General features: G+C 34.5%; 1 protein-coding gene across 2 annotated transcripts; it reads left to right on the top strand.

Annotated features, from left to right (window-relative positions):
* The first annotated feature begins 58 nt into the window (after window positions 1-58).
* Window positions 59-25,243, top strand: LOC125672324 (tetratricopeptide repeat protein 30A-like). Of its 2 annotated transcripts, XM_056161962.1 has the most exons (17): window positions 75-234; window positions 478-543; window positions 2,392-2,601; window positions 9,124-9,180; window positions 9,310-9,378; window positions 9,521-9,692; window positions 9,924-10,052; window positions 10,322-10,339; window positions 11,127-11,329; window positions 14,662-14,727; window positions 15,133-15,252; window positions 16,695-16,771; window positions 22,302-22,512; window positions 23,440-23,511; window positions 24,173-24,276; window positions 24,365-24,573; window positions 25,055-25,243. In XM_056161962.1, exons 1-17 carry the CDS (start codon window positions 181-183, stop codon window positions 25,177-25,179), a joined length of 1,962 nt encoding a protein of 653 aa, XP_056017937.1. In that variant the 5' UTR covers window positions 75-180; the 3' UTR covers window positions 25,180-25,243. The 2 variants fall into 2 exon arrangements, with proteins under 2 accessions (XP_048764514.1, XP_056017937.1); XM_048908557.2 differs by lacking the exon at window positions 10,322-10,339 and having other exon boundaries at window positions 59-234.
* The last annotated feature ends 858 nt before the right edge of the window (window positions 25,244-26,101 follow it).

Here is a 26,101-nt window from a genome sequence, read left to right as displayed (position 1 = left end):
TTCGGACTTTTAGTTCATTTTCTATGATAATATTGGAGAACACGGTTAAGGAATCCCGTGTCACAAAAACGTTTGACAAAGTAAAAACTGAAATCGAACTCAGGAAACATTTATGAGATTTAGACAACATTCCAGACTCGTTGCTAGCAACTGTCCAGTGTTCTGAGTGCTCTTTTAAAAATGACACATTTACAGCTAAAAGAAGGAGAGTATACATCAACAATATACTCATTAGTAAGAATAATCATTTTGGGTTTTTTTCCTGTGCCTTGTAATTCTTTTGAATTTTAACCTCGACCTGTAGACTACATAACTTGCATGTCATGTTTAGAATAAACCAGATTACAAATACAATTGCACTTGCAAAATTTCTTCTCGTAACATACATATTTAGTACGCTGGTTAAATTTTATTATATCGCTTTATTACTCAAACATACACAAACTGTATTCATGAGCATAATGCTTTTAAATTTAGATTAAAGACCAGCGTTACAACGATGCTGTTCAATTACTTAGCAGCCAAGTCCAAGGGCACACAAAGGTTAGTAAATATTATTATTTTGCATGGTAGTTGGTTTTATGTAAGGCGACTTGGGAAAACTTAAAGTTCACGGGACCACAATAAAACTTCAATGGGTTGGGTGAATTTGGGAGAGTCTTGTTTGACTGACTGTAGTATATAGATGTAAATTTGTTCAAGCCCTAACCCCAGAGGCCAAATTGGGGACACAATAGGGGTTTAAAGTTTCCTAGGAATATAAATCATAATGTACAAGAAATACTCTAAGAACATTCTTCTTAAGAACCAGAATGATACAATTTCTTAAATCAAGAACAAGGCTACTATTTCCTCATACGCTACAATATCTAGTATATATATATGCAACTTCATATCTTGTATGTATCAGAGATACAGTTCAGTTCTAAGCACACCATCTCCATCCTCCATCCACTGGACAAAGGATCGGTCACTGTAAGAGGCAGTAAAGGTTTACAAAGAAATTTTCAAAAATCATCTCATCAACAAGACAATGCAATTTGACAAAACAATATTTATATAAGCATTTGTAGTAGGGCTGTCACGGTTCCAAAACTTTTTGGGTCGGATCGGTTCTAAATCTTTTACTTCGGGTTCGGGTATTTCAGTTCGGGTCTATATAACTATTTTAAGAATCTAATATACAGTTAAAATCAAAAACCTTTATTGTATTTTGTCACAATAATTACTCGGGGACGTGGACTGAGGTTTACACTCGACATCCATAGTACTAGAAACAGCATTTTGTCACTTCTACTCGTTTCATGCTTTCAATGTTTTGTCATTGACGATGTTGCTCCTGTGGCATATTTTCAATGCGTCCGACATATCTTGCATGTACTGTCATTATTTACAGTTTTGTCGATAATGCCATCATTTAACAATTGATCAAAATACAGTCACCTTTGAGGATTTTGGCGACATAATGATTCTATTTGAAAAACCAGACCCGAACCGAAATACAGAAAAATGGAACCGCACCCGACCCAAACAACACGACCCGCAGTTTTCGGTTATTTCGGGTACCCGTTGCAGCCCTAATCTGTAGGCAGTATAGTTGAAGATTTGTATGAATTGTGACATATTGGGCTAGAGTGGACCAGCAATAGAGATCCAAAGATTACCTGGGGGATATTTTAGAATCTTTTAATTTAAATAACAACAAAGCGATTAAAAGTTTGCCAAAATGACATGTAAGGATCCTAAGACATGTAGTTATGTGATTATCCAGTTAGAGATCCTGATTTATTAGTGGGCCACTAGTAGTGTTCCAAACAAACATTTCTTTATGAGTATGGTGACTGAGGTGAGCATTATTATATTTTCCTCCTTTGTTTTTGTTCTGTCTGTCTGTTCATCTTTTTGTCTGCCTTTCAGTCACATAGACAATTTGGGGTTTTTTTTGGGGGGGGAGGGGATTAAATCAAATGGAATTTTCAGTATTATTATAATTGCAGACCTGCCATCGATTCATTCATTTCTCCAGTGCCATTCCTTGCTATGAGGTTGTCATTTTCTTCAAGAATTTTAGGGAGATTTTAGTTTTATGTACAAAACCAGGTACATTTTTGGTACTTTTAAAAAATTTCAGTGCACAACAGACAATTTTCAGAGTCTCATTTTTTCAAATTTGTTTTGAAATGTCTTTTTAGAGCATACAAATTTGGTCATATATAAGTTAAACAGACATTAATTGGTACTTTACATTAGTTTTGCCATAACTTTGGAAATGTTTTATGATTCACTGATAGGTTTCACCATTTAAAATGTAAACTATTTAGTGACATGTACACTGATTAGTGATTCTTCCAAACTACTGACTGCATTCAATGATACTTTCTATGATTTCAGTCCAGAGCAGCATTGTCCCTTCTCGGTTTCTGCTACTTTCAAATGCAAGATTTTGTAAATGCTGCTGACTGTTATGAAGGACTGAGTGCGATGCATCCGGAGATAGAGGATTACAAACTGTATTATGCCCAGGCCTTGTACAAAGCTTGCCTGTACCAGGAAGCCATGAAGGTGGCCTGTCAGATTGATAACCCACAGTATCAAAGTCAGGTACAGACATTTCTCCTAATACAAATATTAGTTTTATTTACTCTCCCATTAGTACAAAACATTTTATCACTAGGGGGGCACATTACCTAACCTTCACTTACACCTCTGTCAATACTTTTGTACAAGATTTTTGTACAATTTTTCATAATGAATTAAAATGATATCACTTCATTTTTCAAATTAAAAATAAAGAATTCAATGAATGGAAATTGTAGTTATGTTAGTTAAACCACATGAATTCGTATTATAATTTCCTAAAACTTTGTACTGTAACGTGAATGAATGCATATCGAATTCCATAATTATGAAGATATTTATATTTCCATTCTTTTTGCCTTTGATTGTAATGGTAGCCATTTCCTCATGAATGCATTGCAGTTATGAACAATTCACATCCACAAACTCGAGTTAGAGAAAAGCCAGTAACTAACTTACAAGTGTTGTGAAATCTATATTTCATATACATGACACAGAGTATTACTTATTCTGTAAAATATTAGTTACCATATGAACACACAGTATAATGTACATGTACTACATATGTACTAGTTCACTTATTAAAGTATAGTGTAAATTTACCTATTATGATTTCTGTGATTGATTCTATGGAATAAATTTTCAAGTCCTGTCATGAAATTAAAAAGAAAGATGTTGTAAGTATTGAATACACACTTTGTTCTTATCACATGTTCAAGGAAAGAAAGTATGTTAATTATTTCTTGTTTCATGTTCATTGAATTTTTTTTTTACAAATTGTATTATTTGAAATTAATATATTTATACAAAGTATTTTTTAAGAAGTATTCTTGTAGATCACCTGAGACATAAGGCTCTAGTGATCTATTCTGATCAAGTTCCATTGTATATGTGTGTGTGTACATGTATATTCTGATGATGATCTGTATGTCTATATACATTTCACAGTCACATTTTCATCTTCTTCTTATGAACTAAAGTATGTGTATTTTTGTGTAAAGAATGATTCAAGTTTAATCATATGAAGAGTCAAGGATATATAATTAAGAAATACATGTAGTGAAATCAGAGTGAAGGGTTCAAAATCTTCTCAATCTAAATCCCTATACCAGAAGAACCAAGAAGTGTTATAAAAATCTTCTCAATCTAAATCCCTATACCAGAAGAACCAAGAAGTGTTTTAAAAATCTTCTCAATCTAAATCCCTATACCAGAAGAACCAAGAAGTGTTTTAAAAATCTTCTCAATAACCCCTAGCAATACCAGAAAAACCAAAACTTGCATAAAAACTTCCTTTACATGTTTACAATGACAATTAAATTATGTTCTAACCATAATGGACTGGGCAGGGTCACTATAGGTTTGAAGTTTTAGAGAGGAATGTAAAGGAAACTCTTCAAGAACCTTTTCAAGAGCTACATGTACAAGTATAATTTTTGAAGTTGAGATGCAAGTATCCATTTGTTGTATTGAATTAATTAAGTTTGTTCAATCTGTGATGTCCAGAGTCAAAAAGAAAAATTCTTCAAACAGCAAGTACCTCACCATAAATTTATCTGTCAAATTGATATGTAAACATCAGTCCTGTGGTTCAACATATCTATTGTTAGATAAGAATATGTAGGAAATTTTTTTAAACTTTGTCTCAACAGACACAAAAAGGTATAATTTGTCAAATCATGATGCACATATTTACTTTATACTGGTACAGTGTAGATTGAAGTTTAATCGTCCCAATTAACCCAATTTCATGATCAGTATGACACCATATTAGGCCTGGGTTTCATGTTTTACTAAAGAAAACAGGAATCATGTTGTATTGAAACTTTGACCTTTGGGGTCAGAGTGGGCCACACTGCGGTTTAAAAGTTACGTTGTAATTATGTTCTTGATCCATGCATCAAAGTTTTGGAACGATTTGTTTTTACTCTGTTTTATTATTATTATTTGTCGGGGGTGTTTTCAGAAACTACACAAGAGATTAAGATGAATTACCTTTTAGGATAATAGTATATCATTTGTAGATCTATGTGCAGAACCAATGTCATTTTGTCTGTCAACATTCACATGCATGCATGGAATTTTTTGTAGACTAACTTTGTAATCAATTTAGCTTTTTTGTTTTTCATTGAACTCATTTAAGATTTATGTCATAGGTATATATTGAGACCATTAACCAATTGACATGGTCAGAATTACCAATCTGCATGAGCATTGTACATATGCTTCATTTTAATACGCCGATTTCGAGATACGTCCGAGTTATTTCCCTTTGGAGAACTCTCGTACTTAGTAAGGTGCAAAACAACTTGTTTACACGCGGGAGTGGGACAGATATTCATCACTGCATAAGAGAATCTCGCGGCTCAGCATTAGTTTATCATGCGCAGTTTCATCACCCAATTTCGACTGATACACAAACTAAGTAAATGATAAGTATTCAAGAAGTAATTAAATACTTGGAATTCATATTATATCACATTATTTTGTTGCTCCTTACCTATCATATCCAGGACAGTGCTTGGAAATATGGCATTGTATTTATGTTTCCACTTTAGTAAAATATTTCTTTTGATAGTATTTAAATTTATATTTCCTACATCTGACAAGTGTTTAAAAAGAAGTCAGTTTTTATACATTTTATCATCTTTCTCATTGACTGTAGTACCAATCTGTCCCACCTAAACATTCAAATTTCCACTAAATGCACCTCCTACACAGGAGAGCTCTAATCTCGAAACTGGTGTATTGGATAATGCATAAACATGTGCAACTCTCTTATGAATAAAGCTAATGGGGTGATATTCACATCACAAGTAGATTTATGTATATTTATAAGTTGGTGTAATAAAAAAGCCTGAACACACATGTGCATTCATCATCTTATGAAGTACCAATATGTTTTTGTTTTTCATCAAAATCTTTTGAAATTGATGTTTTGGGTGTATTATGGTAGTCTTTACAATTTGCTATGGTCAAAATTACTGGCCAACATGTGTATGCACATGTGCTGAATTCTGATTGGATGATTTTAGAATAACTATACAACTTATTATCAGTGATGCAAATATGAAATTCATTCTGTAGGTACATGTATATGATAAAAATATCTGTTGATTGACATCAACAAGAGTGCTGAGTAATACTATTGTGTGCGTGTATGTGCATTGTTTTTCTTTCTAACTTTGAAGCTTCATATTTCGCTCATTTCTGCATGGATTTTGCTCAAATTTTCAGGGTTTATAAACTTTACAGAACAATTTTAAAACCATGTACTACATTTCAGAAATTCCCTTCTGTTCACGAGTTATTCCCCTTTGAATGAAATTTTAGGGGCTTTGGTTTCCAGACAAAGGCTCCGAGACTGTATAAGCTTGAGCAGAAAATGCATTGAAAATGAAAAGTAGGAGCATTGTAGTTGTGCACATCGTTTTGTGTTTTTTGATTACAGCGTTCAAAATGGTGGTTGACAGGGTTAAAAAATTAGGACACCTAAAGGAGCAAAAAATTACACATATTTTCCTTTTTATCGTTTAAACTAAAAATATTTTGTTAAGACGTGTAGAACAAAAGTTGTGCAAAATGTTAAGAGCTTTCTTTTGATATCCCTAAAAAGGGGCTGGTCCCTTAAATTAAGGATCTGGGGGATCTTCAAAGTTTTCGCTTTATAACTCAAAAACGGTAAATATTTCGATATGGCTTTCGCTGGAGAAGTTGTTCTTTAACATCTTATTGATCTCATAAACATAATATTTTGCTCGAGTATTGTGTTATATATGAGTAAAAAGCTTGACCCACAAACAGGTAACCGTATCATTAGGTAGGTGAAGGGGGGAAAATATGCGTATAACTTAAATAAACTTGCTTTAATTGATAAATCTGACTTCATGAAATGCTAATATTCTTTTAAAATAAGGTTTTAACGTGATCTATGGTTCCTTTAAAAATCATCTATCGACAACTTTCTTTTTTTTATTATTTAGTAGCTTTAATATAAACAATCGTTCCAAAGAAAAAAAAGAGGAAAAGGTTATCTCTTCTACGTTTGTTTTTAAAACAAGGATATATTTAATTGAAGAAACAAACCTTCAAGCACAAAATAACTCAGTCATTAACTACACGCATCTTACATACACCGCAGGGTTTGTTTTTGTTTACAATTACGTAACCGCCTCGAGGAACCATCGCGTGTGAACCAGGGCATGTACACAAAGTAAACATTGTTGTCCTAAATATAACACAGAATGTTATGTTTTTGATCATATTGGATTTTTCGAATAATTCAGTCTTTCCGGGGATGTATATACTTGTTTATACATCCATGGTCTTACGTTTGATTTGTTTTAAATTCAAAACTCTAGAGCATTGAGTCAGGCATCAATTTTAAAATCTGCAATTTAATATACAGTTCGTTTCTCAATCATGTCTAATTGAATGTGTGTTTAATATCGGAGATTCATCGCTGCTGGACTAGCGATCTGTGATTTCACACTACTTTAACTGAACACACAAGCTTTACCCAAATTCTTCATTTTGAAAAAGAAAATGGATACATTTTACAAACATAACGAATTATTTCTGAACATGTTTTGAAAACCATTTTTGTCGAGGGGAGGGGGGGATGATGTTACATATTTCCACACAAGGATGAAAAACATCATCAGTTACAATTTTCAGCATTTTATCAGTCCAAAAACAGGCATTTCAATTCAATGGAAAATCGTCACTGTTATTGCCCATTGCCTCTTACGGAAAAGCAATGTTTTTATGACATCTACAATATAAAACACTACTTTTTATAAAACCTTCTCATTAATATCTGACAATCTAACAAAAGAGACTGCCTCTTCGAGCTGGAAGAACAGACAACAATATAACCGAACACTAATTATAGTCCCAGCTAATAAAGTTTGAGATATCGCCAAGTCCGTCTATCCGTGCAAATGTGCCCAGACCACAACTTTTAAAAATACACCGTAAGCTCATTCTTCACATAAAGATTATTAATGACCATAACATGAATATTCTTGATGTAAGGTCATTTGCACCATTTCTAAAAATTAAAATTTGATTAGAGTCTTAATATATCTTACTAATGGCAAAAAAATTTAATTAATACTGATAAAAAGTTTTCATATGATCAAAGAATATGTCCTGGCCTTGACCCATGGTCACATTGTCAAGTTCACTTTTTAGAAAATACAAACCCTGTCCTGGCCATATCAAGTAATGAAGAAACATTTAGATTTCATACTTACAACAGATTTTCATGTTAACTGAGGCTGCATTAGGACCTGACCCAAGGACATATGGTCAAGTTCAAGGTTTTTATGTCACACAGCTCCGACGGAAGACCTCTCGTTGCTTTGCAACGAGCTTTGCTCTAGTTTAACATGCCAATTTTAAAGAAAATTCACTATCAAATTTCATTTGAGTGGCACATTTGCTTCCTTTCTTACACTTATAGTACTTCTTGTCATTCATGAAATGATGTAATATTTTAAAACAAACGACACGTGCAGTTATCCACATCAGTTTCCGTCTTTGGATATGACCTCGGTCTCAGCAATCCGATTATGTTCGGCAATCATTGTTCCCATGTCCGTGTATATGATGCAATGGCGGTTTATACAAAATGCTCAATGTAGGTATACTCTCACAATATTTCCTTGTCTATCTTGCTGATTTGTTCTTCAAATCTTGGGGATTATATTAGTTATACCGATAGGTGTTATTCGGTGCATAATTGAATAGTTGAAAAAAATACTGTCAGTTACAGCTTGTAATTGATTTAATATTTAGATAACTTATAAATCTTTTGAGAATGAGAAAAATAGAATGATATTGACATCATAGGTTCATACTAAAAAAAATTAGAATGTAGGATGATTGATTGTGCTGAAGCACAATTACTGGTATAGCACTACTTTTAAATGCGGGATGGTTGGAGAACATGCATAACGGTCCCTGTTACAATTTAAGAACTAGTTAAATTCATGTTGAGAACCACAAGGTACTTTTGTTTTCAATTTGAATGCAAATATCCAGTGCAAGAGTCAGGTTTCTTGAAACTGTAAATTCTGGGTAAATGCAGGATCACAGTAAAGTTTTACAGTGGGTTACACAGGAATAACAACTAGATAAAATAAAATTGTGTGTTGATGAAAGTTTATTCAAGATGTTTCTATAGTGCACAATCAACTAACAGGTTCAAGTAATATATATGTATGATATATATAGATCAAAAAGAAAAATAAAGTGTTCCAGTGTGCAATGTGGCCCACGGGTCTTTTGTTTATTTTCCTTGAGATACTTATAGCTCAGTTAGCACCCTGAGTACATTACAAAAAAAAAATGTATGTCCAAAATCCAATTGTACAATTTGAAAGCACAGTGTATAATGTACATGTATATGCAGCACCATTTTGAATTACTGGTGAATGCTTTGCTGACTGGGTTGTGATTCTGCACATATATTTTTTAAATTAAATTTTCAAATCATTATTTCATCAAACTCATCAATAATTTGTTTTGTTGATTTCTCAGATAACCAAATTACAAGCTGCCATCAAATTTGGAGAGGAAGACTTACCAGGAGCTAAGGTTGGTTTTCCTGCAAAATCTGATAATAGCACAAGTTAAAAGAAATTACTTTTTTTGGTGGGGGCACTATTCTTATGACTTTCAAACTCAGAATTAAACTTTCAACAATTGTAATTTTTTTGTTGACAGAGTCTAGTGGAACAATGCCCTTCTGATGATCCTGATACTGAGATAAATCTGGGCTGCCTGCTCTATAAGGTAACTGTTGTCAAAGATACATACTTGCATATCCTTTATATCTAGAGATAGCCAGGCTTTTGAAATATAAGAAATACAGAATTAAAATGGAATTTACAGCTTAGTTATCCAGTTGGATATAAACGTGTGTTTTCTGAATCAGGACAAACTGTATGAGGAGGCATGCCAGAAGTTTACGACAGCCATGCAGATTCTGGGTTACCAGCCCCAGCTCTCTTACAACATTGCCCTCTGTCACTATCAGATGAAGCAGTATGCCCCTGCTCTAAAGCATATTGCTGACATCATAGAGAGAGGCATCAGAGAACATCCCGGTATATATGCTATTGTTCGATTTTAAACTGGTATTTTGTGTCTCTGAATTGTGAATTACACTTAGAGAATGGCCAAGTATGAGAACAAAAATGTTTGGTTGAGAAAATTAATTTCAATAGAGGAAAGAGAATGTACAAAACTGACAATAGCTTCTCCATATATAAGCATTATCTGATCACATGTAAATGGCTTAAAAACCACAATGACTTGGATCAATGTTTGGTTTTCAGAGCTGAGTGTCGGGATGACGACTGAAGGGATTGATGTTAGAAGTGTGGGTAACACTTTGACCCTGCACGAGACCGCATTGGTGGAGGCATTCAATCTGAAAGCAGCCATTGAATACCAGCTCAAAAATTGTAAGTCGCACTAAATAATGACCTGATAGATAAAGTTATCTTGTTTATCTTCTACCATGCATCCGTTGCAAAAGAGGAATATATAAATTTTTTGTTCTAAAACTTTTCACAAATGAATGCTTGATATACATCTGTACTCTTCCGTTTACTGTGCATTATTGATGTCAGGATTGCTTTGATAGAGGTTGAGGTAGCAGATTTTAATATCTTAAATGTATTGATTGAAGTTTTCTGTACATTGCTAATTGAGATAGTAATGTGGATTGTAGATTATGGATCCACTGATTGTAAGTTCAGTAACAGACCTAGCTCAGTGAAGTCTTTGGCTCTTCTAATAACTCTAGCAATCAGCTGTTTTAGTTGTGTATACACTCAGATTATAAATTGCTAGAGAGACATCACTTATTAATGAGTATTCTTGGACTGATTTTCAAGCTTATGAGTCATTTTAAAAAGAAAAAGATTTTGCTTTATGGTATACATGATGTTTCAACTTAATTACAATCACTCTAGACATCTGCTGCGTCTTTGGTGTGATGAAGGGAATACGGAGGTTTCTTGCAGAGTTGCTGGATTTTTCTGATTTATCTATTTAATTTTTCCAAAATGTCACTTCCCAAATATTTCAGAGTGCTATGAGACATTATCCAACTTTGTGTTTTAGAAATTGTAGATACTAAAATGTATGATCTAAAGTAGCAAAATATTCATATGCCATAATTTTACCACAGCTAATTGTAATTATATATTCATTTACTGAATGTGCATGTTTAAAAGAAAAAGTCTTGTTATGATATACAAATAAATCAATTACAACACATGCTATTTACATGTACCATAGTAACCAAAATAAGATTTATCACACTAATACATGTACAGCTATGCCATAGAAAATTAGCCTAAAGTTTTAAAGATTTATGTGTTAAACACATTTCCAATAGTATTGTGTCAGTTTGAATTATACTAGTTTAACATAATTGATATCTTCTCTTTCTGTTGTATTCCAGTTCTGTGACTGTTTTGTGATCAGTGTAAACTATGCAGAAAATTGACTGTTCTTCCCCTCATTTTCAGTTGATGCGGCCTGTGAGGCTCTGACAGACATGCCCCCTAGAGCTGAGGAGGAGTTGGATGCCGTCACCCTCCACAACCAGGCCCTGATGAACATGGAGCAGCATCCCACCCAGGGATTCGAGAAACTGCAATTTCTTCTTCAACAAAATCCATTCCCACCAGAAACCTTTGGCAACCTACTTCTTCTTTATGTCAAATATGAGGTAAACATTGACATGATACGATAATTGATCAAATTTATAGTTAGTAACATAGCACATATTTTTGCCCTCATAATTGGAGATTTAGGGCCATATACATGTAGATTTTGGTCTGTCCATTTGTCCACATAACTTTCAACCATGGCCATAACTTTTGAATGGATGTTGATTGGGCTTTCATTTTTCTCATGTGTATTCCTTGTGATAAGATCCTTCTTTTTGTACCAAAAGTTTTAGCTCATGACCTTGACCTTGGATTTTGGCCCTATGGGAACATCAGTGTTTCACAAACACATCATGTTTATCACATGGCTCTGGAGACCATTTCAAAACTATACATGTACATGTACTACAAAGCAATGTCAGATGATAATCTTGATTCAATGAAAGGAAATATTAAAACATAATGGTCAACACCATGTGACTTAACTTTATCTATGTTTCAATTCCTTCGTAAAGCACACCATATACATGTAACTGTTTTTAGTTCACCTGAACTGAAAGCTCAAGTCGGCTTTTCTGATCGCCTGTTGTCTGTCTGTAAATTTTTCCCATTTTCGACTTCTTCTTCAGAACCACTGGGCTAATTTCAACTAAACTTGACAAAAAGCATCCTTGGGTGAAGGGTTTTCAAGTTTGTACAAATGTAGGGCCATGCCCCCTTCAAAGGGGAGATAATCACAAAAAAGCAAAAATAGGGTGGGGCCATTTAAAAATCTTCTCAAGAACCACTGGGACTGAAGAGCTGAAATTTGCATGAAAGCTTCCTGACATAGTGCAGATTCAATTTTGTTGAAATGATGACCCCCAGGGGTAGGCTGGGGCCACAATAGGGGATCAAAGTTTTACATAGAAATATATAAAGAAAATCTTTTAAAATCTTCTCAAGAACTGCTGGGCTAGGAAAGTACAAATTTACCTGAAACTTCCTGACATAGTGCAGACTCAAGTTTTCTCCAATCATGGTCCCTGGGGGTAGGATGGGACCACAAAAGGGGATAAATTTTTTGCATACAAATATATAGTAAAAATCTTTAAAAATCTTTTTCTCAAGAACCATTGGGCCAGGAAAGTAAAAATTTACATGAAAGCTTCCTAACAAAGTGCAGATTCAAGTTTGTTAAAATCATGACTCCCCAGGAGTAGGATGGGGCCACAATAGGGGATCAAAGTTTTGCATACAAATATATGGGGCTTCTCAAGAACCACTGAGCAAGGAAAGTACAAATTTACATGAAAGCTTCCTGATATAGTGCAGATTCAAGTTTGTTAAAGTCATTAAAATCATGGCCCCCAAGGGTAGGATGGGACCACAATAGGGGATCAAAGTTTTACAAACAAGTATATAGAGAAAATCTTTAAAATTCTTCTTCTCAAGAACCATTGGGCCATAGAAGTTTACATTTATATGAAAGCTTCCTGACATAGTGCAGATTCAAGTTTGTTAAAATCATGGCCTCTTCGGGTAGGTTGGGGCCACAATAGGGATCAAAGTTTTACATGTGATAATATAGGGAAAATCTATAAATATGGGCCAAAGTGACTCAAGTGAGCAATTTGACCCATGGGCCTCTTGTTTCTGTGGGTGCAATTTTTTATGATTTGATAAAAAAAAACAAGAGGCCCACACAAGATGCCCACAGGCCTTATTGGTCACCTGAGAACTAGTGAAAATGTATCACTACTCCCAAAGGCTATGGAATCTAGAAAAAAATATCCTGTTCTGAATATCAAAGCTAAATTCTAATGTTCAGCAACAGTATAAAACAAGATGTATTCTTAAAAATTCAATGCCCTCAAAAGTGCATACACTGATGAAAGGCTTTACATAATATAATAGGTGTATCAACATTAAAACAATAAAGATATGACTAATTTGGACCCATCCTAGAGTCAAACCCTGGTTGTGAAATACACCATTTTTTGTACATCTTTTTCTGCTATTCCTAAGTATGCGTTTAGATTTTATACAGTATCAGCAAACCTACACATAAATACTATATACTAAGTTTGGCCCCACCCTAATACCAAAACCCTTACCCCTGGGATCATCAAATTTACAATTTTGGGAAAGGACTACCTGCTCTTTCTAAATATCCATTTAGTTTCAATTTAGTATCAATAATACTATAGAAGATGCTATTTCAGTGTTTTACAGATAAACACTTTATAGTAAGTTTGGCCCCACTCTGGGGTCAGAACCCCTACCCCGAGGATCATGAAATTTACAATTTTGGTAGAGGCCTTCCTGCTCTACATCACGATGCATTTAGTTTTTCTTAAACGTGTGGTCGTAGAGATTTTTGAAAATTGGTCAATTTTGGGCAGGTTTTATCCCACCCCTAGGGCCCCAGGGGTGCAGGAATCCTGAAAATTACAATTTAAGTCACCCTTGTTCCAAAGATGTTTCATACCAATTTTGAAAAGAATTGGAATGATAGTTATCAAGAAGAAGTTAAAAATTTCTATTGTTCACACATTTAATAACTGTCCATTTTGGCCCCACCCTAATACCAAAACTCCTACCCCTGGGATCATCAAATTGCAACTTTGGTAAAGGACTACCTTCTCTTTCTAAACATCCATTTAGTTTCAATTTAGTATCAATAACACTAAAGAAGATGTTATTTAAGTGTTTTACACATAAATACTTTATAGTAAGTTTGGCCCCCACCCTGGGGTCAGAACCCCTACCCCGGGGATCATGAAATTTACAATTTTAGTAGAGGCCTTCCTGCTCTACATCACTATGTATTTACGTTTTTCTTACACATGTGCGGTTCTTGAGAAAAAGATTTTTGAAAATTGGTCAATTTTGGGCAGTTTATGTCCCGCCCCTAGGGCCCCAGGGGTGCAGGAATCCTGAAATTTACAATTTATGCCCCCCTCCCCTTGTTTCAAAGATGCTTAATACCAAATTTGAAAAGAATTGGAATGATAGTTATCAAGAAGTTAAAAATTTCTATTGTTTACACATCTAATATCTGACCATTTTGGCCCCACCCTAATACCAAAACCTCTACCCCTGGGATCATCCTAGAATTACATTAGGAACATGTATTACCAATGATGTGTAAATCAGATGATAGATTGAAAATTTTAAACTCTTTGAATGTTATAGGATTCAATCAATGACATACATTTTACATCTTGTTAAAGTTGATATGTTATTTTGGCAGTTGAAGTAATAAATTTCACAAAATGTAGCATTAACCACAGAAAAAAAAACAACTATTCATGTAGTATTGTTTTCAATATTAAAGACAGGTTAGTTTGTGGGAGCTAAATATCAGATTTAGGTTTCTTTATGTTTCTTGCACTTTGCTTTTTTGTAGTATTATGACCTGGCTGCTGATGTTCTTGCTGAAAACTCCCACCTTACATTCAAATTTATGACACCTGTGAGTAAAATTTATTGTTGACCTATATAGAGGTATTAAACACAAAGTAGGAATTTTGTATTTCTGAATAGGTAAAAAAAGATTCTTGTACCTGGTAAATTAGTATGATTATCAAATAATGTGTATAAGAGAATAAAAAAAGAATAAAACATTGAAATTATAAAAAGAATTTGCTAAAGACATATACATGTATTTTTGTGAAAACAGGTAAAATGCTATTTTGCATATCAATATTTCATTGTTATTACTTTGTTTGCTAAAAGACATGATAAGCATTTTTAAATATTTTTGAAAAATTCAAAAGAGATGCAAAATTACTAAAATATCATTTACAGCAGAAATAACCAAATTTACAAAATGAATTGTAAATTTGTAAATATTAACCTTTTTGATGTACCTGTTCAGTACATGTACGACTTCCTGGAGGCGGTTATAACCAGTCAGACATCAAAGGAGGAGGCGTACAGAAAACTTGAGGACATGGCAAAGAATCAAACCGAGACTCTCAGTAAACTCACCAAACAGGTACGCACATCACATCTCACCAAACGTGTTCACACAGACTTTGTAAATAGATCTCATTGATATCTCTGAACAGATTTAAAACCAATGAATTTTTAGCATGATTCTGCAAATTTTAATGAAATGGAGGTAAAGATTATTTTAAGTTTTCATAATGCAAAGGCCAGGGATTTATCATGTTTGTTTGGATTTTTTCCCAAAATTTTTAATTCTTTTCATACACTTAAAAGCAGGATGTTCTAATAACATTCCATTGTTCCTTCATTCACCAGATTTTCTTTGACAAATTTATATGTACCAGCATGAAACACTTATGTTTTTTGCATCATGTGATTTCAATCACAGCTGCAGCATGATCAAATCCCTCCTTGCATCATTGGAAACTAATGAAATGGGAATCAGTAATGAATGATGAGTTGCAAGTCTGCATCAATATTGACAGAAAAAAACTGTTTTGATAGGTTCAGGCAAATTTAGGAAATATGTGGGAGGTAACGCAGTACTGCCGTGAAGCACATCATCTGCATTAATTCTCCTCTTAACTGTGTGAAAAATCCAAAGCTAGCAGAAAATTCTTATTGTTTTAATGAAAAAAAAAAATTCTAAGATAAAAACACATATAATGGCATGAGATAAGCAAGCTTTTATCAGCTGATATATTGACAAGTGATTGAAATCCTGTGATGTGTGATTTTTATGCACTATTGCTGTGTATGTCTTTCAACTTTTATGGCCACTCTCTGAGTCTTTCAATTGTTGTTATTGCATGCAGTAGATACAAGATATTTATGTAAAAAAATAACAACTCTAGATTTCAGTCTGAATATCAAATTCATGCACAAATCAGAACCATACCTTACAATAAAGATGATTTAATCATAAAATTATAGATCAAGATTAGAATGGACTTTTTTAGATATGATTATAGAGGTTTGAAGTACATTAATATTATAGATAAAAAAATCAGATATTCCCTTGGGTTAAATTTTTCAGCATTTAATCACCAAAACACAGAATGAAAACACAGAATCATTGATCTGTTGAAGCACACACACATCACAAATTAATACTTTTCTTTAAATATGAAGAATGATCTCTGGTGATGACATTTTTCTCTCTGAAATGAAACAAATTGCCCTCTGAAGCTAGGTTTGGCATGGTGACAAGATGATAGAAAGTTTGCTATTTATAGATATGAAAGTGAAATGACAGAGGAATGGAATATGATGTTTTATTGATGTATAAAGCAAATGAAAATACATGGAGTAACTTAGTCAATATTACAAGCAAACTAAATAGATATTGATTTTTGAAACAAAGTTATCTCCTTTTATTCTCAAGAAAGCAGATAGTTTGCCTTCATTAAAAGATTGTTATAATCATTACAGTATATTGTAATTAACCAATGATGGATTCCAAGTCGTTAGTCATTTCTATTACTTAAGGTTCAAGAAGCTCGTCAGAACCACGATGATGAGGCTGTAAAACGAGCAGTAAATGAATATGATGAAGCCTTGGAGAGGTAAGGGTTCGCGTTGTTATTGGGTAATTGGGGGTTGATGGAGAGTTATTATATTGTGTAATTGAAAGGGCAGTTTAACCACTGTGCGGTGATTATGAGGTTGAAACTGTTAGTTATATTGACTTTTAAAGTGAACCTATGCAAAAAAAGAGATCATAACAGTTTTATGCAGGAATACCCTAGCAATAAATGCTGTGGTTTTGAAATTTACATTGTAAGTGATATAATTGTTCAAACCCTGAAGACGTGTTTCCATTAAGGAGATATATCAGATCTATATATTATTATCTTGATTTGGGTATATATATCACTTGCACACATTATATATGCCATTGACATTTTCATCAGCACATTTACCGGTAGTTTGGTGTTATATTTGTGCGTTACATGAATACATGAATATGATACATCACTTACCCATACGACTGATTTGTTCACACTGTCTGCTGCCAAACTGGATGAACTGTGTCATCAATATAGCCAACAAAGGGAAGCTTTATATTTTTTTTATTTTGATTGAGATGTTGATATTTTAAAAAAGCAGCAAAATTCTACAACATCTCCAAGAAAAGTTGCAGAGCTACATTACATAATAGAGCAAACAGTAAACTGATCTAGGGGTTTAGACAAGATACTGTTAGATAATACTGTAAAAGATCTGATTGAATTACACACTATCCAAGATTACCAAAAAAATCCAATATCCAACTTGCTGTGGTAAGCAGAGTGCAACCGGTAATCTCATCTGACGACTAGGAGAGGAATTTGTTAGCTCTTGACCCTCAAGTAAACTTGTGACTGTTCATAAAAGAAACACCATCAATGTACCTAAACATTTCAATGTTTTGTGTGTTAAAGGTGGAATCTTCTCATTGGACATGTTGAGATGTAAAATTTTGTATGCAACAACTATAAAATGTTTACATTGTTTTGACCTACAGAAAAGTTAAGTGTCACAATTCATGTTTCTGTGTTAAGGTCAATTTAAGACAATCGACCTTGAAATTCTATTAGAGCAAGCATACCTTATAATTATATACTAGTGATTTGTAACAAATTTAGTTCCAATTTTTAGCATAAACAATATTCTTTGATGCTGACATTGTTATAATGATGTCATTTAATTAGTTCAGCCTATTAATGAAGCAAATTGACTAGTATTTTTAGGGTGTGTAAGTACACACAATGTATATGCAAATGGTTTTTTCTGATCGCCTGTTGTCCATCGTCTGTCCGTCCATCAGTCTGTAAACTTTTTACATTTTCGACTTCTTCTCCTGAACCACTAGACCAATTTCAACCAAACTTGGCCAAAAGCATCCCTAGGTGAAGGGATTTCAAGTTTGTTCAAATGAAGGGCCATGTCCCTTTCAAAGGGGAGGTAATCACAAAAATGCAAAAATAGGGTGAGGCCATTTAAAAATCTTCTCAAGAACCACTGGGCCAAAAAAGCTGAAATTTACATGAAAGCTTCCAGACATAGTGCAGATTCAAGTTTAATAAAATCATGGCCCCCGGGGGTTGGATGGGGCCATGATAGGGGATCAAAGTTTTACATACAAATATATAGGGAACATCTTTAAAAATCTTTTTCTCAAGAACCACTGAGCCAGAAAAAAATGATATTTACAAGAAAGCTTCCTGACATAGTGCAAATTTAAGTTTGTAAAAATCATGGCCCCCGGGGGTAGGATGGGGCCACAAGGGGGGGGGGGGGGGGTGATCAAAGTTTTGCATACAAATATATAGGGAAAATCTTTAAAAATCTTCTCAAAAACCACTGGGCCAGAAAAGCTGATATTTACAAGAAAGCTTTCTGACATAATGCAGATTCAAGTTTGTTAAAATCATGGCAACCGGGGGTATGATGGGGCCACAATAGGGGATCAAAGTTTTACATACAAATATATAGGGAAAATCTTTAAAAATCTTCTTCTCAATAACTGCTAAGCCAGAAAAGCTGATATTTACAGGAATGCTTTCTGACATAGTGCAGATTTAAGTTTGTTAAAATCATGGCCCCTGGGGGTAGGATGGGGCCACAAGGGGGGATCAAAGTTTTGCATACAAATATATAGGGAAAATATTTTAAAATCTCCTTCTCAAAAACTACTGGGCCAGGAAAGTTGAAATTTACATGAAAGCTTCCTAAGATAGTGCAGATTAAAGTTTGTAAAAATAATGGTCCCCCGGGGGGGGGGGGGGGGGGGGGGGGTTTACATACAAATATATAGGGAAAATCTTAAAAATCTTCTCAACAAGAACAACAGGAAAGTTGAAATTTACCTGAAAGCTTCCTGGCATAGCGCAGATTCAAGTTTATGAAAATCATGGCCCCCGGGGGTAAGACAATAGGGGATCAAAGTTTTACATACAAATATATAGGGAAAATCATTAAAAATCTTCTTCTAAAAAATCATTGGGTCAGAAAAGTTTACATTCACATGAAAGCTTCCTGACATAGTCCAGATTCAATTTTGAAAAAATCATGGTCCCCGGGAGTAGGTTGGGGCCACAATATGGATCAAAGTTTTACATGTGAATATGTAGGGGGAGAAATTTAAATATGAGCCAAGGTGAGTGATGTGGCCCATGGGCCTCTTGTCTTATTTACAAATACAATGTATACATGTATCCTGATCATCCTGACAGTGTCCAAAGCACTGTTGTTTGCGACAAGTTTGAAGATTTTCAAATGATTTTCATATGCAAAACTCATTTTCATACCGGTACTCTGAAAAATGTAAAATGAAACAAATTGTTCTAAAAGATTCACAGCAAGCTGTCATCCCTCTTGCTTAATGTCACTGGGGGTGTGATAAAACTAGCCAAATGGATATACATGCATGTCTTATCAGACATAGAAATGGAAAAACTTTACTATTCTTAGTGAAAATAGATATGAAGCTGTACTCTTAATTTGTCATGGCCAACAGGTTTAGAGATAACAGCCAGTCCTTAGTTTCAAAGCTCTGTTTCTGACAAAACAATGGCTGATATGACTCCAAAGACAAGTGACACGGGGATCCTGTCAGATAGGGTGATCCTGTGGTGGCCATGGCTTCTGGTCAGATTACATGTCTGTGTTTATCAGTCTCCTTTTTGCGCGTAATCAAGCTGAGAGATGGAACACTCTGCTCACTGGCCTGTGTTATCAATAATCCAGCTACTGTGACAGCAGAAAGATGCATACTGAATTACTATTGATTTATTGGACCAAATTGGACATAGTCCAACTCCTTATTTGTTTGACAGTATTTAAGAGAGCATTAGTTCCACTCTTTAGAAAAAGCTCGTGTCATGTAGAAAATTGAACCAATACCGGTCAATGAAAAATTAATCAGTGAACAAAACTTTATGTACATTAAAACATGTGACAGCCATAAAATACAAACACTTGGATCAGCAGATGGTATTTCAAATGTGTACAAGTACATTGTAGTGTCTTATTTTGCTCCTCAGGTGAAATGTATTAATTTCCTGTTGTAGAACATAAGGCCAAGTGCTATGACCTTCTCATTTTCCTCAACTTTTAGGAAAATCCTTATAATTTACTTGGATTAGAGTTGACTTTAAAGCCAAAGAAAGTTGACCGCAACAAGACTTTGTAATCTACTGAATGGTTTGGAATTTCAGTGCTCCTTTAAACATGTTTCTTAGTCACCAATTGTATATCTTAAGCTGGGCTGGCCAAGACAACCATCCCTGGAAGGCTATAATGTCTAGGACAAATATCTCTTAAAGGCAACATTGTCCAGGACGAATATCTCTGGAATGTTGCAGTGAAATACACTCAGCATGGACAGATGGTTAATTTTTCTAAATGATCCAAGAAAAAAATTTAATCTACATAATTTAAGCTTGCATGGACAATACATCTATTGATGCATACAACCATTCATGATTTGGATGCTGCATCTGACTTTATGCTGGAGGAATGACCAGCCTCTATAGTGATAACTATAACTTCTGTGTTGTTCAGACTTGAATGGTTGAGGGATCGCTGGATGCACATAACCTTTAACAATCCGTATGCTACATTTGACCAATATTTTCTGGATGTAGTAATCTGTTCTCAGTAACTATGGCTTATATATGTGATTCAGACTTGCATGAATTACAACTCCATACAGTCCTTGTTTCTTTTATGAAATCTAATTTTGTATGAACATCATGAATAAAGCTCATTCTGGGAGGCTCCTGGGTTAATTTGACATGTTAACTCCTCCCCTTCATCAGTTTGAATACTCCTGTCAAAAAAGCTCTCTTGTCTTCTAACTCTTGTCTTCTGACAACTCTTTTGTTGTCTTTTCATATCAAGTAAACAAAATAGAAATGTATGTTTAGGGTATTACTTTATGCATATTAGATGAGTAGAATGTGACAGATTTACTGCACTATGAGTGCAAACCGGGTTAAAATCATCATCTCATCTTCAACCTGAACCCACACTCTCAATCATATTGTTCGTTTAGGTGATACAATAAGTGAAAATCGATACCGATTTGATACCTTCATTAAGAAAACCATGCAACGGCCTTGCTAAATTCTTGGGTACATGGCAGATCTTGATTAGGGGTTAATTAGGAGAAACGTCAGTCATGAAATAGTTAATACTAAAATGATCAAGATTGATACCATTGGCTCGTATTACGAAGAGTATTGATTCTCGTTTGTGGTTGAGAACGAGAATGACTGTGAAAGGATTCTTTACAAAGAGATTTGCACATTCTGGAATAACTGCAGTTTAATTCACGAAATAGCATTTATGTTTATAAGCTTTTATTACCCAAACTCCCTGCTCACCGTAGCTCGTGTTTGATGTCATCTAATATCTGAACAAAAACATAAGAGTGACTGTCATTTATTACTAATACCATATTAAATGATGAAAGAAATCTTCAACAGAAGATTCTGGGGGAAATCAGCTAATACAATTCTACATCAATACATCAAAGTACCTGCAAAGCTAAGTGACTCAAAGTCTGATTTCCCCAAAGAAGACAAAGTATCGAAAATAATGGTACCTATAAGATGAGAAATCAAAAAGCATCAAAACAAAACCATGGAGATTCTGTAGCAATCTATACACAACATATACAATATTAATCTGAGTTGTTTCTTTTTTATGCCGGGATATAATTTAACTGGAATGTCAAGTTTATGTGACCGATAAAGGTCGGAAGTCAAAATTGCCACACATTGGTGGCATAGTGTTGAAAAAAAAAACAACGCTTGCTTTTTGCCTTGACAAATTGCTCAAAATCTGGGTGAACGCGTGTTAAGGAATGAAAGGTGAAGATAACGAACAGTGACCAATCTCATGACTCCTATAATCAATACAAAATAGATAGTTGGGCAAACACGGACCCCTGGACACACCAGAGGTGGGACCAGGTGCCTAGGAGTAAGCATCCCCTGTTGACCTGTCACACCCGCCGTGAGCCCTATCTATTGAATGATATAGATATGTTGAATACATTAACAATGAAAATGTTTCGTAATTTTTCAATGACGTGTGTTGTTTCAGGTATATACCTGTTTTGATGCAACAAGCTAAAATTTACTGGGACATGGAGAATTACCCGCACCTGGAGAAGATTTTCAGGAAGTCCGTGGAATTCTGTAACGAACATGATGTCTGGAAGCTGAACGTAGCTCACGTGTTGTTCATGCAAGAGAACAAGTATAAAGAGGCCGCTGGATTCTATGAACCAATAGTGAAAAAGAACTATGATAATGTAAGCTGCTTGAATACATCTGTAGATACAAGTTTAGGAACATTAATAATCCTCGTTGTTAATTCTAAACCATATCGTAATTGCTTGTCTAGCCTCTCCATAATTCACGTCTATATTTTTTAAAGCACATCACTTACTCTTCTCTCAGTGAAATGTTTCATTGGACAGCATTCAGTGTAACCTCGGAGTTTGTCTTCCTTGGGCAAACGTGTATTTTTGCTTATAAGTAGAACTTTAGCGAGCATTCAATGGATACAAATACATATATATTTCGATGAAATATACAGTATATAATTTGATATATGCAATGTATAAATTTCCAGACCTACATGTACATGTTTATGGCAGGACTAAGGCATACACCTCATCGGGCAATATTAACATTTCCAATTGTTTTCGCCGTGATAACCCTTTGAGGCTTCAGTGTGTCCATATTTCACTTCCATGCATTTGAATAACATCAGTGGGCGGAGACTATGAAAATAACATGAAATGCCCTGTGTATTTCTATTTGGCAATATTTTTTATGTGTCGATTTTATATTTTTATTTCAAATAAAATACAAGGAATCACTGTTCAACGTTAGGCAAATCATCATGTTTTCCATTGTAGTTAATCACCTCACATACCCAACAAACTAAACAGTGATTCCTTAAACCATGTTACTGTTCACGGGACGCAAGTTTTCTCCTTCCTTTGCTATTTTCTTCGTTCATGAAAATAATGCCCAGAACAATATCAAGATAATTATGAGTAAACCATTACCTTTTGGTGTATTTTACACACACACACAGAGAGAGAGAGAGAGAGAGAGAGAGAGAGAGAGATGTTAAAATAAATTACTTGTACATGTATTATCTCGCTAAACATAAAAGGAAATGAATCGCTAATTGAAACAGTCATGAGGAATTGGTGCCACTTTTTCAGATTCTGAGCGTCAGCGCCATCGTACTAGCAAACTTGTGTGTGTCCTACATCATGACCAGTCAGAATGAGGAGGTTTGTGGATTTTCATTTTTTTTTTTTAGGTCTTGGTCTTTTCGCCTCCATTTCAATAAATGTGTTGGTAATATTACCTAAACAAGATATGTGACAATCGTATTCAGTATGATAACACAGGATTAATCACTTTAATGTCTTCCAAAGTCTTACTTGAATAAATAATGTTGTTTTGTAACAAAACCCTTTTAATAATGCACACGCATCATTGATAATGAAGCAGTATGATGCCTACCTCATTTGATGGACGAAATTGTTTTTCGATTGATTTTTGACAAGGATTATTACTATAGTTTTCAATCTGTTCCTTTTTGGTGGGCAATTTGATTAATACCATCAAAGAAATTCATTCTCTTAACACTTATTTTGCCTTGCCTCAATTTTGCATCACGAAAGCATTTCATATTGTCTATTTTGATCAGTAGTCGATTCATTTCTGTCTAAAGGTCATCCATATTCGGATGTAGAAATATCTACTCTCACCACAGCTGTAGGCATTGAAAACAAATGCCAAAGTTAGAACCCAGTTTCTGAGAGGTTTAGAATCGCTGGGAATGTTATGAAATAGCTTTTTCTATAAAAGTGTGTTAAATATACTCATTTTGCTTCATATGTAGATATTTTGTCAGCACAAGTGTGAAATGATTTGATTATTGTTTAGGCCGAGGAACTGATGAGGAAAATTGAGAAAGAGGAAGAACAATTATCTTATGACGATTCAGAGAAGAAAATCTACCATCTCTGTATTGTTAACCTAGTAATAGGGTGCGTATATCGTACTTTTCGGTACAATCTTCTATGACCTAAACAAAAAATTAATAAAACATTATAAGATATTTATTTCAATCCCCAGGACATTGTATTGTGCGAAGGGGAACTATGAGTTTGGTATTTCCCGCGTGATTAAATCCCTGGAACCATATAACAAAAAGCTAGGAACAGACACGTGGTACTACGCCAAACGGTGCTTCCTGTCCCTGATTGAGAACATGGCCAAACACATGATCATGATGAAGGACCAGGTCGTTCAGGAATGTATCCAGTTCCTAGAGTGTTGTGAAAGTAAGTGGCGGTGGTGCTATAGAATGCATATATTGATCAACGATTACTGTTACACAACAATGTATCAGAAAGATCAGAAATGATTTCATTCATTTTAATGACCTTGTTTTTGTGTGTGTGAGTAGACTGCGTAGCCCGTTTGACAACTTTTATTTGTCAGCAGTGAATTTCGTTTTTCCTGCAACTTCTTGTTACAAATGTAGCATGGGATTTATCAAGGCAGAAGTAGCGTAAATCAGGATATCCCTTAAAAGCTAACTCATCGCATGGATCTCTGAACAGCTGTAAAATGTACTTAACGGGATTCACATAATACAAGCTGTCTTTGGTAATCTCGTCTCTGTCGTTACACGTACTTGTAAATAGCCTTTGTAGTTTTTTCCCTTGATGTTTGATCTATGGTGCTTTCCACGCTGAGATAATGCCCTCCAGTATTGAATTTCATGTTTGGGGTTTGAGTCTTACTTATTCTATTATTCAGTGTATGGGAAGGACGTGAAAGCCTTGATTGAGCAGCCACTGGAAGCCGAACCAATGCATCCTGGGAAAAATACAGTGACCTATGAAGCTCGCCTCCTGAAAAGCTTACTGCTACAACTGATGTGAAACCAATGTTGTTGTTTTTAATGTTTCAGGAACTGTGATAAATAAATGTCTTAATTTTCCCATATATTTTGTTGTATGTACTTTGCTGCTTTCTTCTCCATTTTTTATTATTTTAAACGCAGAAAACCGAACAATTTTTGAACATTTATTAGGAATGTTATGTGCCAATATAATCAAAACTTGCAAATAAAACAATACTGGTTTTACTAGAAATTATCAAGATGTGTGCTAAAAAAAAATCTTTGGAACTAGTACATAAAATCGTACAACATTCATAATATGAAAACAGTCACGTCAGGGTATTTTGTTGGTGCAGAACTGTTATGCATTGCTGCCCATTCAGTTCACGTAGTAGTGTGTATCACAAAGGTCTAGTCCAGTTACAAAATGGCGCATTTTCTGTTCTCAGCCCACGGATTCTTTTTCTTGTCGGGAGCGACGACCAGGCCGTCCTCTGGCGCCTTCTCGTCGATAAACTCAATCAGTCTGCAAATGACAAGAAATTAATATGAAAACTGGAAATCACAACGATGTTATTGTTCACACAGTAGTCAGTTCTTTAGAACTTGTACAGTTACATTAATTTAATGGTCATTTAGTCACACGGTGAACATACAATAAACTCTCAGATCTATCTGCTGACGACAAGAAAGCGGAGACATTTAAGAAATAAGCAACGTAAATGTGTTAGAAGATGAATCATTGTTGGGATGTTGCTTCACTCTGATCTCTTCCACTTGAAATCATTATGGAGAAATGCTCTGAAGGAAGATTCAGAACCCAGTGCGTTTTAACTTTTGAATTGACTCACGTAACTTTTAATTTAGTTTTTAAAATTAATTTATTGTCATTAACTATCCACAAAAGGATCAGGACAAAAGTGATGCCTTCTCCAGCTCGTAATTACCATATCATGATGGCA

The sequence above is a fragment of the Ostrea edulis genome, chromosome 4 (genome assembly GCF_947568905.1).
Source record: "Ostrea edulis chromosome 4, xbOstEdul1.1, whole genome shotgun sequence".
Taxonomy (NCBI): Eukaryota; Metazoa; Mollusca; class Bivalvia; order Ostreida; family Ostreidae; genus Ostrea; species Ostrea edulis.
The sequence above is the reverse complement of the archived record's forward strand: the minus strand, read 5'-3'. Positions and strand labels throughout refer to the sequence as shown.